The sequence below is a fragment of the Sipha flava genome, unplaced genomic scaffold (assembly GCF_003268045.1).
Source record: "Sipha flava isolate LNK unplaced genomic scaffold, YSA_version1 252_pilon_pilon, whole genome shotgun sequence".
NCBI lineage: Eukaryota > Metazoa > Arthropoda > Insecta > Hemiptera > Aphididae > Sipha > Sipha flava.
The window spans coordinates 95,214-109,000 of NW_020272904.1; the positions used below are offsets into that span (position 1 = coordinate 95,214).

Below are 13,787 nucleotides of genomic sequence, written 5' to 3' on the forward strand. Positions count from 1 at the left end.
AATGTATGAGTTCGGCTTTCCTATAAAACTCATATCACTGACAAAAATGTGTATGAACGGAACAAGATATCAAGTTAGAATGGATTGTACATTGTCCGAAGAATTTGAAGTGATAACAGGACTCAAGCAGGGTGACGCACTGTCGCCAATACTTTTCAACATAGCATTAGAAAAAGTAATACGCAGTGTACAAAGTAATAAACTCGGAATTAATAATGGCAAAACCACGTTAGACGTACTAGGTTTTGCAGACGATCTGAATTTTGTAGGAGAAAACAAGGAAATGATTGTGCGAAATACCTAAACACTCATACAGGAAGCAAAAAAGATTGGTCTAGAAATAAATGAGGAAAAAACAAAAGTAATGGAAACGTTGCCTGAAAAAGATGAGGAAGACCTTACAGTAGATAATTACGTATTTGAGAAAGCACATAGCTTCAAATACCTAGGTGTAACAATCACTGGTAACAATGACTGGGACACTGAAATAACTAGTCGCTTGCTCAAAGCGGAAAGAACTTTCTTCTCACTAATAAAATTTTTTAAATCAAAACTATTCTCTAGAGGAACAAAGGTACGACTATATATGAGCATTGTAAGACCAACGTTAACCTATGGATGTGAGGTATGGCCGACGACAGTACAAATCGAACAAAAACTCAGAAGTTTTGAGAATAGAGTTTTAAGAACAATATGTGGACCGTTTTTTGATTCTGAAATAAACAGGTGGCGTAGAAGAAAAAACAAAGAAATAAGAGAAATCACCAAAGTACCTCCCATAACAAGTCATATAAAGGGACAGAGAATACAATGGTTTGGACACGCAATGAGACGAGACGAAACAAATGAAGTCAGAACAGCAATCGAATACAAGCCAGCAGGCAGAAGACCTAGAGGCAGACCGAAGAAACGATGGATGGATGGAGTGCAACAAGATCTAGAGAGGTTAGAAGTAACAAATTGGGAGGAGAGGATACAGGATCGTGATTATTGGAGAACAGTGACAGTGGCAGCCAAAACTCTTACAGAGTTGTGAAGGCACAGAAAGAAAGAAAGAATAGTTCTTACATTAAAATTGTACCTTTAGTCTGAATCCTGTATATAAAAATAACAAATAATCATAATAGTAATAGTACCTATTAATTATTTTTTAAAAACTTTAAAAAACAATTAAGATAGGTAACTTAATTTAACAAATATCTAAGTAAAAAATATAAAATTGGTAAGTTGTCAAATAACAAATTCCAAATTTCTTTTTTTCATTTTGGCAAATTTGTTGATTGTTTCATCAATGGATACAATAATATTTTTATACATATGCAGCAAAGCCAAACGTGTTAATCTATGCCGGCCTATTCTTGATCTTAATCATGTTTTCAATTTACAAAAATATATTTTTGGCTAATATTTGCAAGTTAAAGAATATGGAAACAAATATTGTCAGTTATTATGAATATTATTTGGCTTAGGGGCTTATAGCTCTATAAAATATACAAATATGCATACATTTGTGTACAAAAAAATGACTAAATACCTATGCACAACAAAAAGTACCAGATATTATGTTGTAAAAAAAAAAAATAGGCGGGTAGAATTATTAAGGACTTATATAGCTCTAATAAATACAAAATTATACAATATGTGTAAATGTACCAAAAAATGACTAACTAGTAAACATGTAGTATAAAAAGTGTTACTTTAAATTACTTTACATTATCTGATAAATACCTCGGTTATGGTTGTCAATGTCTATAACCGTAGCAATATCTGTGGAAGATAATACTACTATTCGTTCCACAACGAAAAATGTTATGATATATGAAGATAAACAAAAATTGATACCCGTGATTCAATTGACATATTATTGAATTTATTATCATATTATAATGATAGTAATTTATACTAGTAATTTATATTTTTAATTATTTATACATTACATTTTTTAATAAATCAATGTATTATATTAAAAAAAAATACGAGCTATGGGGGGCGAATACCCTCTTCGCTCTCCCCCCTCGAATACGCCCTTGGTATATATATATTATTATAGGTATTAATGTTATATTACATGTATTTTTTATAATATTATAAAGAAACTTATTTTTTAAAAACCATTTTAAATACTCCACTGATAGTGAATGATTTAAATCACAGACTAAGATATATACTATATATATGTATGTTAATCCGAGATTAAAACTGAAGAAGTGTAGGCTTAGTATGGCAGTATAGTAGTTCGAGTTCAAGGGCATATACAAGGGGGGATGTGGGGGTCAGATCCCCTCCATAGGTCTTTTTAAAATTATATAAAATAGCATTCTTAATGTAAATAAATTATAAGGAAACAAAAAAATATTGCAAGGATTTATCGTAAATTATTATTTTAACACATTAAATATGTATTTATATATATCTTTTATTATTTATTATTGAAATGTGCAGGTACTTAGGTTTAAGAATTTCCCTTCTATAATAATTTGTTTACAACTGATACCCCCCATAATAAAGTTATGTATTCGCCAACGATCAAGTTTCAAGCAAACGAGTTTTATCACGGTTGAAAACATTTTAACCCATATTATCTACATTCGTACAAAACCATAATGGATAAAATACACATTGGTGCAGTTTTAACTTGTTATCAATCAATTTAATAAATTGTAAGTTGTTATCTTATAGTTTTTGTTTTCTGTTTCGAATTCCGTTAAAGTAATTTAGAAATGTAGTATGCTTAATTTTTTGTTTTGTTGTAATATTTAATAATTATAAAATAATGATTTAGTAATCACCCATTTTAATCTGTAGTATAACAAAAATAATAGCAACATGGATCGTGCGAGGATACCCATCGAAGAGTTAATAACATGTTTTAAGTAAATATATTGTTTTAGAATCTAATAATTTTTGGGTTTCGAAGTATATAACATTGGAAATGAATTTTCTATGTTTAGATCGACTACTACCGTTGAAGATATATTTGATAAATTAGAAGGATGGAATCGAAATGATGTTCAACTTGAACATTCAAAAGATTATACACTACAGAAACTGTTACTTCACTCTGAGAATCCTATTGAATTAAAAGAAAAAGTACAGAGTATTGAGTGAGCTAATATTTTATTACAACTTACAGTGGCGGATTTAAGGGGGGGCCAGAGGGGCCTGGGCCCTCCTTGGCCCATAAGATGTATAAGAATATAACCGTGACTTAAATTTATAATCATGATTTACGAAAAATTCAGGTTTTGAATTTGTTTTAATACTTAATATTTAATTATATTATACTTTATATTTATAAGTCAACCGTGAATGCCGCTATAATATAACATCTTATCTTATCGCCTATTAGATTGACGTAAAATGACATAACTTGCAGCCAGTGTCAAATATCTTATCTGAAATGAACAATTATTAGAAATAGGTTAAAATATTATATGATTTGGTTTAGTTTACTTTTGTCGTTGTTACACATATGAGTATCGTCTTGCCTTCGTAGTTCGTTATATAATGTCACAACTAAAGAGTATGATATAGGATTCGCAGTTGAAGAGGAATGTAATGTTAAAATACGAAAAGAGATAAGTGAACTTTATAATTATTTAAGTAAAACGTGGACTCCAAATAAAAATTATATTTTTCCAGTAACAAAAGATAAAAACGGTCATAGTAGAAATTTTCGTATTGAATGGATAGATAAATACAATTGGTTAGCTTATAGTCATTTAAGTAAGGGAGCTTTTTGCAAAGTTTGTGTACTTTTTGGACCAAAGGTGGGTGGTATTGGGGGACAAAAGCTTGGAATCTTGAAAGAAACTCCTTTAATTAAGTACAAAGATGCTTTATATGATTTAAAAAAACACTGTGAAAGAGAATATCATAAAACTGCAACTTTACGATCATTGGAATTTATTAAATGTTTTGAAGGTAAACAACAAACCATTGAAGTTCAACTTGATGATCAATTAAATAAAACAGTTGAAGAAAATAAAAATAAATTGATTCCCATAGTTAAAACTATTATTTTTTGTGGCCGTTATAATATTTCTTTGCAAGGACACCGTGATGATGTTAATTTAAAAAAATTGATTCCTATTGACGATACAGCAAATGTTCATGAAATTCAAGCAATTAATAATCAAAATATTGGAATATTTAAACAATTGTTATTATTTAGAATAGACGCTGGTGATGAAAATTTTCGTAAACATTTTGAATCGGTATCAAAAAACGCGACATTTGTCAGTAAAACTGTTCAAAATGAATTGATAAATATATGCAGCTCAGTCATAACAGATAAACTTATAAAAGAGGTGAAGGACAGTGTTTTTTATTCAATTTTATGTGACGAAACTTCAGATTTGGCGCATATTGAACAAATGAGTTTATCTGTTAGATATGTAGATACAACAACATGTACAATTAAAGAAAATTTTATTTGGTTTGTACCTGTATTTGAATGTACTGGTGAAAACTTGGCTAATGTAATTATTCAAAAATTGAAGGAATTAGGTTTAAGTTTAGAATTTTTACGAGGCCAAGGATACGATGGAGGTGCTAATATGTCGAGGAAATATAAAAGAGTACAAGCTAGAATTCTTAATTTACAACCAAAATCGTTTTATACACATTGTGCATCACATCGGTTAAATTTAACATTATTAAAAGCTTGCAATGTACTATCCATAAAAAAATTATTTTCGACCGTTAAAGAAGTATGCAATTTTGTACATGATTTCCCAAAAAGAGTTGATTTGATTAAAAAAGTAATCACTGAACATTTACCGACATCAAAATCTATTATTTTAATAAAACTATGCGAAACGCGATGGGTTGAATCTCATGAGGCGATTCTTAGATTTTCGGATATGCTTTTGCCTATTATAAAATTCTTGGAAGATATAATAGGTAAAACAGATGGAAATATACTTTCAAAATGCAATGGACTTCTTCGATCAGTATTAAATTTTGAATTTATTTTGTCTTTGGAAGTAGCGGTCGAAATACTGTCAATAACTTTGCCAATATCATGTCAGCTACAAAATCCAGATTTAGATTTAACAAAGTGTATTGAAATGATAAATCTTGTGTTGGTTGCTCTTAAAAATAACAGAGAAGTAACAAAATTTAATAATATTTTTAATCGAGCTGTGTCTAAAGCAGGCGTGTTAAATATTGATGTTAAAATTCCACGGATATGTAAAAGACAAGCTCACCGATCAAATTTAACTACTTCAAGTACTGAAGAATATTTTAAAATTACAGTTTATTTCACCGTTTTGGATAATTTTATAACGTCTATTCAAAATATGTTTTTGGACAATCAAAATAATGTAGTGTTTAAAATACAACAACTTATACCAAATTACTTAAATGCTCTATCTGAAGAGGATATTTTAAAAGGTGCATCTTTCTATGAATCAGATTTACCAGGAACACTTAACGAATTAAAAGGTAAAATAATAAGTATATCTAGGTACCTATTATGTAACCGAAATAATTTCTATTGCATTTTTATAGCTGAAATCATGTTGTGGCAGTTACATTGGGCTAAACAACCAGAAAAAAAAATCAAAAATCAGCACCGCTATGGAAGCATTTAAAGAAACTAAAGGTGGATATTTCCCAAACATACGACAACTATTACTTATTCTTGTATTACCTGTAACGACATCAACAAGTGAGAGATCTTTTTCTAGCTTAAAAAGAATCAAATCATATTTGAGAACGACAATGGGAGAAAATCGTTTGAATGGGTTATCATTATTAAATATTCATCATCATATTGATATAAAACCAGAAGAAGTAATAGATTTGTTTGCAAAACAACATTCGAAACATTACAATTTTGTTTATAAAACACTACTTTTATTTATATTTTTTTTATATACAAATATTTTTGATTTTAATACTTTTTTTATGTGTGTACACTTATATAATACATTATAATTAATAATATATTTTAATATACCATTATACTAATATAAATGTTTTTATAAAAATATGTACTGATGTAAAAAAATATTGGGCCCCCCCCCCAAAACAAATTCCTAGATCCGCCACTGACAACTTAAATTAAGTGTTAATTTATTTTTCAATTTTACGAGAAATTTATTTTCCATAGCCATAAAATACTTAGCAAATTTATGGAATTGATTCAAGAAGTACGTGAAGATAAAAAGTTGACAACGTTCTTGGAAAAACGGACTAAAGAATATGAGCGAGAAATAAGTTGTTCAGAATTTACACAACACTATAAGAATGAAGTTGAGGTATTTTCATTTTTTTTTTTTTTTTTTAATTATACTTCTATTTAACCCAATTTATTATAACAATTATGTAGTAAATTAATGAATTCGAATTTTAACCAATAATTATATAATTCTAGATAAAGCTACAGTTCAAATATAAGACTGGCTTTTCTATTTTCTGTAGAAAAAATAATTTGAGAAGGTGAAAGACAGACATTCTGCGTCTTAGTATATCGTAACCACTTTTTAAATGTATATCTAAACATAGGTTGATTTACAACTTAGTATTTTAAAAATAAAAATCACTTGAGTTATACCCTAAATTTAAATATTATAATTGATGTGTCTTGTAAATTTAATTGGTATGTAATTTATATTTCAAATTAAAGTACATAAAATACATTTATATTATTTAAACAATAATTTTGATATTACAAAGGTCATTGTAACAGTTAATCATCTACTTGAGTATTGAAAAAATTAGTAATTATTCTACTAAGTTGGTAATTTTTTTATAATAAAAATATTTTATACAAAAAAAAAATGAATTTCAAAAACAACGACAAATGAAAAAAGAAACAAAAGACAAAAAATTAGTTTTGAAAAAAAGTGTTTGTAATCAACTTCCACTTTGGAAAAATATTAGAAAATATCAAGCACTGGACTACTTTAATATACCAGTATCTTCTTTCAGTATGATTATTTTATTTTATTACTGTTAAAAAACATATAATGTTTATTGTTTTCTATCATATTGTATAGATACTATTTCTCCTGAAGAATGTGTTCTAGTTGATGATATTCTTTCTTGTCTTCAGGGCTTTCATGGAAAATTCATCACTCCAAATAAACTTAATACACCAATTACTTTTAATATTCATACATCCATAGGTATGTTATTATAATTTTTATAATTTTATTAAATATTACTTAATTTTGGACGGTTGAATGTCAATATTTACCAGTAGGTATCAAAAATCTACCGGTATTATTGTATGTCATCTACTATGTATGTTTCTATACGTTATATGTGATCTGCCACTCATCTATATATATATGTGTGAGATCATTCCTATTGATTCGATGGCGATTAAGTATTATCTTAATGATTTAACTTCAATAATTAAGTCTAGCAATAATTGTGACTATAATTGTTAATATATGAGAAAATTAGTTTCAGTTTAGTTTGTGTTGTTGTATGTGATACATTATTCTAAAGTTAAAACACTTAAGTTAGCTAAACATTTTTTTATTCAATTGTTCAATCAGAGGAATATACCATATATTTTTTAAAGGAAAGATGACTTATTGGAATCAACACCCCTTGTGTTTACTGTGACTCATAAACTAAATTCTATTCTTGCAAAGAAAGAAGAAAAAACAAACTGAAACTTTTAGTTTTTAATACATACGTATTGACATATTATACTGTAATACACTAATTTACCTATGTATTATAATACATTACTGCATATTTTTATATAAACATGCATGGTAGATCGCATATGACAAATATAAATAAGCGGTAGACAGCATACGATAAAAATACCAATCTACCATTTTCACTTGTATATCTATGTATAATTGAATAAACAAATAATATTGATCAGGAAGATATTAAATATATTTTTGTTGTAGGTACATAAATAGTTGTTATTATTTTTTAATTTGGCCCTAACTTAATTGATAACTATTTTTTTGCTCAGATCCACAGTATAAATGTTTAGTGTCAAAAATACTTAGACTTGCATCAGCTTATACTATCATTTGTCGATATTGTGAAGAAAATCGACAAAGCCATAATGGATATGTTAATCAAGCTTTGGCTTGTTATCTAAGCAAATTTATACGTGATTACTTAGTAAGTCTATGCAAATTATTAATTGTCAATAAAAATTATGTTATTGTGTTTTTTTACAATTTTTTATATAAATGATAAAATTTATTAAAATAAAATTATTTCTAAATTTAAGACTTTCAGCCAATAACTATTGAATAATAATTTATTCATTTTTTTTTTTTTTTTTGTAGAATTTTATAATAAGCCTTGAAAATCAGCACAAGTCTGAGAATCTTAGTATACAATCATTATCATTTGCAACCCAAGCTCATGTTTACAAAATGGAATATGTGGCTCGAATAGTATCAACAATAATGCTAGTATGTATAAAATATATATTATAAAAGTAATTTTCTTCTTGTATATGACTGATTGTATTAAATGATTTTTGTCATACCAAATAAAATTTAAAAGGTTATTAATTCTAAGTATATTTATTTTGATTGGCTAAGAAGTTAACACACTAATATTATTTTTTATGAATTATTTTTTATTATAATTTGAAAAGTTTAGCAAATTAGTTTAATATAATAAAATAGAAATATGTGCATTTATTTATTTATAATAAATACCCATTATTGTTAGGAAAATAAAAAAGGTGGTCAGTCACTTTCAATATTACACGAAGAAGTTATTCAATGCTATATTGATAATTCACTTAAAAAACTTTTGGGAGGTATGGTTGAAGTATCAACAATTCCATTTTTCCAATCCTTAGAAAAATGGATTTTCAAAGGACAAGTATTTGACCCTTGTGATGAGGTATATTATTATTTTAAGTTTGAATACTTTCTAAATATTTATAAATTATTGAATTTTACTTAAGTTTATGATCAAATGTGGTCACCTTGTGTTAAGTGATGATACGGAAAAATATTGGAATAGATGTTATACAGTCAGAAATGAATTTGTTCCATCCTACTTAGAAAAATTTAAAGAAATTATTCTACGAACTGGAAAATACTTAAATGCACTTTATCACTGTAGTAAGTTCATCAATAGTTTTCTTTTCTTTTTTGCTACATAAAAATTTTCATATTATTATTATCTAGATATTCCAAATAAATCAAATTTGGTTTACAAATCTACGAGTGATGAAAAATTAATATACTCTTTGTGGTGTTCTGATGCTACAAATTATCTTAAAACTATAAACAGTGCTTATATGTTCGCAAGCAATAGTTTATTAAATGTTTTACTGAATGACTATGACTTAATGAACAGATTAAAGTAACTAGATTTTTTTTTTTTTTCCATCTAATTACTAAAACTAAAATAAATTTCAGATCTATTAAACGTTATTTTCTACTAGAACAAGGAGATTTTGTTGTTCATTTATTAGATGTATGTGATGAAGAATTAAAAAAACCCACCGATGACATTGTTTACAACAGACTAGAATCATTGTTGGATATTTGTTTGCGAGTAAATGTTGGATGTGTTGACCAATATAAAGATGATATAAAAATGGAATTAAAAAAAGATCCACTGAGTTTTCAAATATTTAAAATACTTGCAATTCAAACCGAAAAAGAAAAAGGTAAAAATTAATTGTAAAAAAATTATCTTTCTTAACATTTTTACAATTATACTTAGATACCTCTGTATAGATTAATTAATCATTGTAGTTTCATTTACTTATCTCGTATTTATATGGTATATTTTGTAAAGTCAATATTTCGTCAATTATAAATTACTTTGTGTATTTGATATTTATGTACACAAATCATTAGTTCATTTGGAGAGAATAAAAATATATATATATACAGTAAACAATATATGTGACACAAATAATAGAAAACAATTTAAAATAATAGGCAGAGGTGGCTTGTTATAAGACTATCAGGAGCAACCGCTCCTAGTCCAAAGAGGGGTGGATATGTATCTATCATGGGGCCACTGGAGTCAAGATATACATTACAAATTACAGTGGGTGGGTGGGTGGGTGGTTTTATGAAGCTTGCTCCTGGAGTTTCAGTTACTCAAACCGCCACTGATAATAAGTTATGATTATGATTGTTCAGGTTTATTATAAAGAGAGATGAGGTGGTAAGAGGTGTCATGTAAATAAATGTTGAGGGAAAAAAATTGTATAGAATTAAAATAAAATGGTGAAATTCCTAATGAATGTAAGTAAAAAGTTAAGAGAGGTGGGAGATGGAATTATGTAAAGGTGGAGGACAAAAATGGTCATCCTATGTAATTGGAAATAAGGCAATGGTTAAGAAAAGTAATCTAATTTTTACTATAATTAAAACTTAAATCATCTGAAATGCTTGATTTTTCATTTTTTTTTTTTTATTTGCTAACATTTTATTCTTACTATATTGTTTTATGATGCTGTTGATACACAAATATTATATTTTAAACTAAAACTGGTATTACCTACCATTTTAAATTCAAGTATTTGTATTTAAAAGGTAATGTTTATAAAAATAAATACCAACATCAAAATAATGTATTAAATATGTAATAATAAAATATTTAATATGTTAAATTTTATATTTTATCAACATTAATTTTTTTTATAGATTATACGATCTTTCAACCAGCATCAACCTTGTTAGGTATACAATCATTTTGTTTAGGATTAACTACACAATGGCCAGTTTCTTTAATATTCAATGAAACTGTTATATCAAATTATCAAATGTTATTCAGATTGTTATTATTATTCAAAAGTGTAGAACGTCAACTACTTAAGTAAGTTAATAAATAAAGTAAGTTGATATAATACAATTAATTAAACTTTAATATATATATATATTATTAATTTTACAAAGTAACTAAATATCAATTTCCCATAAAATATACTTTGATCGTAAGTATAACTTGAGGACTTAGTTCTTCAATCATCAAACTAGTTCTAATAACTCCCAATTTCTACATTTTCTGCTCAGAGTTATAGTAGATTGTTAGTATTATTAATCATAAGTCTTGAGTCTTAATACTTGGAAAATATTATTTTTTTATTTTACTCTTAATAAAATTAAAAAAAATATTAATTATTTTTTTTATTATTCTATTTAATTATTTAACCACTACCTAATAAATTTATTTTTAAAATAAAACAACACTATGATGCCAAAAATAATAACAATTAGGTGAAAGATAAAATCTGCAGGGAACAATCCAGAGATTCGCCATTGGCCTAAAATATGTAATGTAGGACGAGTTTTGGATTCTCTTAAATAATTTTTGATAATTCTATAACCTAATAGATCCAATAAAGGACAAATTAAAGCATCTTTTGAAACTCTTTCAAGCTCTATAATGTAAAAATTAAAGATTTCTCAACCAATAGCATATAATAGTATATTTCAAGTTGAAATGTAGTGTTTTGGTAACTAAGGATCACCGAAAATTATAATTAATCAATATAGTACATATTTTACCATATTTTAGAAATGTTAGGAATTTTGAAGTTAGTAAGAAATTGTTGACTAGTTTAAATTTCATATCTCAAAGGATTCATGAGTAAATATTAATTTTTATTATTGAAACCACAAAAAAACAATGCAACGCGATATGATATATGCAATAATATACTGCAATTTGAGCTATTAACTTTAAATAATATTTGATAATCCTAAAACTGAATAGATTTGATTAAATAAGCATTACAGTATAACCGTCTAATTCGTCACTTTTGGGACTGAGGGTTTGGTCGGAACTCAAAAAAGGTCAGATTATCAGAATATTCAGAAATATTTGAAGACAACATTTTATCAAATTTATTTATTAAATTATTTTAAATTACATACATATATTAAATTACATAAATAATTTTATTAATATAAATCTAGTTACATACTACAAATTGGAAAATCCAAATGCACATATTTTTAAAGTATTCATATAGATAATACTATGGTCTGATCAACGGGAGTGACAAACGAGAGGGGTTTAGCTGTAATTAAAATTAATGTTTATCAAAAAGCAAAGTATCATAAATTATTTTTGTCAGTACCTTAGATTAAGATAATAAAAAAACTTTTATCTATGTGAGCATTGTTAATGAATTACTGTATGTTAAGATTCTCATATAACAGTTATTGTTAATATCCTCTTCAACTGTTGTAGTGGAAAAATGATAACAAAAATTGAATTTAAAATTAAAGAAAAGATTCCTTAATTTACCCTCAAAATTATTATTAATATTGTTTTAATATATTTTTTAAATTGGATTTATATTGATACATGTAAAATGCAAAAAATAATCCATTGATTTTTTTCTGAATAATTTAATAAGGAAATACTTGTTTAATACTCGTAACAAGTTAAAACTTTATTATTTTTTCAGCTCTTAATTTAATATCTAAAAGAAAATCAATAAGAAATTGAATGTACATATTATTATGTAATATTTGTTGTCAATTTAAATGTTATATATTTCTATTTATTTTAAAATGGTTATAACTTTGCACAAGGAGGGTACTATGTACATTGAGTATTGCTTGGATAATTGTATATAATTGTAACATCAAACTTAATAATAATAAATATATTATAATCTTTATTTGATTCTGAACAGAGTCTCTTGACAGAATTACAATTTTTTTAATAAATAATAAGTAATTTTCACAAACCTTAACAACTTACTCCAATCAGAATCTAATAACTGTTTTCATTGTTGCATGTAACTGATGGGGTGACACTTACTGATGTTCTTAGTGGTTTATTTTAAAATTTAATTTGTATTAATGTTTAATTTGAATAGAATATGGCTGTGTGATAAACAATTAAAAAAAATACCAAATTCATCAGCAATTACCTACAAAAAGGCTTTTAATTTAAGGCAAAACATGTTGTTATTTGTTCAAAACCTAGAATATTATATGTTTGAAGAAGTCATCGAAACACAGTGGCAAACATTTACATCTGCTATTCAATATAACGTATATTGTTTTTACTTTGTAGTAAAAATTAAAATTAAATATTAATATACTTTACATTTTATTAATTCATATTTGTATAGGTTAAAAATGTTGATGAGTTATTGGATGAACAGCAAAAGTTTTTAAATCTTTGTTTGAAAAACTGTATGGTTACAAATCCTGATTTAATGAAACGCAGTAGATATTTACTAGAATTATGTACAGAATTCAGTGATTTCATTCTTGATGTAAGTTTACTTTTACTAAAAATAACTAATTATTCATTTAAATTAAATATAGATCATGAATTTAAACAAAAATTTAAAAGCATTTATATAATTCATACAGTCAATAAAATTATTATTTTCACAAGTAATTTTGATGTTTTATGTAACAAGAATTTCTAAAAAATTTGAGTATATTGTTTCAGTTATCCAAAAGTCATCTTAATCTTAAAATAGATTTTAAAAAGCAAATACAAATATTAGAAAACAAATTTACAGCTGCAATGATTGACCTTTTAAAATGTATAAGAAAAATGAGTAGATTGGATAGCGGTAATATTATATACAATTTTTTGTATAGGTAAGGAAGTTAAATAATTATTTATAACAATGTCTATAATAATTTTAATTTAATATAATAATTTATATTGTATGTATACTTACATTGTTATGATCTGGTTATATATAGGATGGACTTTAATGGAATGTACACCGAGCAAATTAACAAGGATGATACAGTTTTATATACATAAACATTTATTTTTAAAATTCACCTAATGTACACTTTATTACTTTTCTTTTTTTTTTTAATATTTGT

General features: G+C 26.0%; 2 protein-coding genes across 2 annotated transcripts; both read left to right on the forward strand.

The window, feature by feature from the left end:
• The first annotated feature begins 2,679 nt into the window (after nt 1-2,679).
• On the forward strand, nt 2,680-13,776 carry LOC112684589 (gamma-tubulin complex component 2-like). Its single transcript, XM_025556186.1, has 16 exons — nt 2,680-2,873; nt 2,952-3,104; nt 6,122-6,269; nt 6,785-6,941; nt 7,011-7,139; nt 7,955-8,109; nt 8,280-8,408; nt 8,674-8,850; nt 8,915-9,074; nt 9,141-9,318; nt 9,375-9,628; nt 10,620-10,791; nt 12,809-12,986; nt 13,067-13,213; nt 13,396-13,550; nt 13,659-13,776. The coding sequence occupies exons 1-16, from the start codon at nt 2,827-2,829 to the stop codon at nt 13,720-13,722; spliced, it is 2,403 nt and encodes an 800-aa protein (XP_025411971.1). The 5' UTR covers nt 2,680-2,826; the 3' UTR covers nt 13,723-13,776.
• On the forward strand, nt 3,111-5,852 carry LOC112684590 (52 kDa repressor of the inhibitor of the protein kinase-like). The gene is made up of 2 exons (XM_025556187.1): nt 3,111-5,451; nt 5,518-5,852. Exons 1-2 carry the CDS (start codon nt 4,377-4,379, stop codon nt 5,598-5,600), a joined length of 1,158 nt encoding a protein of 385 aa, XP_025411972.1. The 5' UTR covers nt 3,111-4,376; the 3' UTR covers nt 5,601-5,852.
• Nucleotides 13,777-13,787: the final 11 nt, after the last annotated feature.

Coding starts and splice junctions, on each gene's coding strand:
- LOC112684589 (XM_025556186.1), top strand. CDS start 2,827: ATGGATCGTGCGAGGATACCCATCGAAGAGTTAATAACATGTTTTAA. Junction 6,942..7,010: donor TATACCAGTATCTTCTTTCA/GTATGATTATTT, acceptor CATATTGTATAG/ATACTATTTCTCCTGAAGAA. Junction 8,409..8,673: donor TAGTATCAACAATAATGCTA/GTATGTATAAAA, acceptor CATTATTGTTAG/GAAAATAAAAAAGGTGGTCA.
- LOC112684590 (XM_025556187.1), top strand. CDS start 4,377: ATGAGTTTATCTGTTAGATATGTAGATACAACAACATGTACAATTAAA. Junction 5,452..5,517: donor AACACTTAACGAATTAAAAG/GTAAAATAATAA, acceptor GCATTTTTATAG/CTGAAATCATGTTGTGGCAG.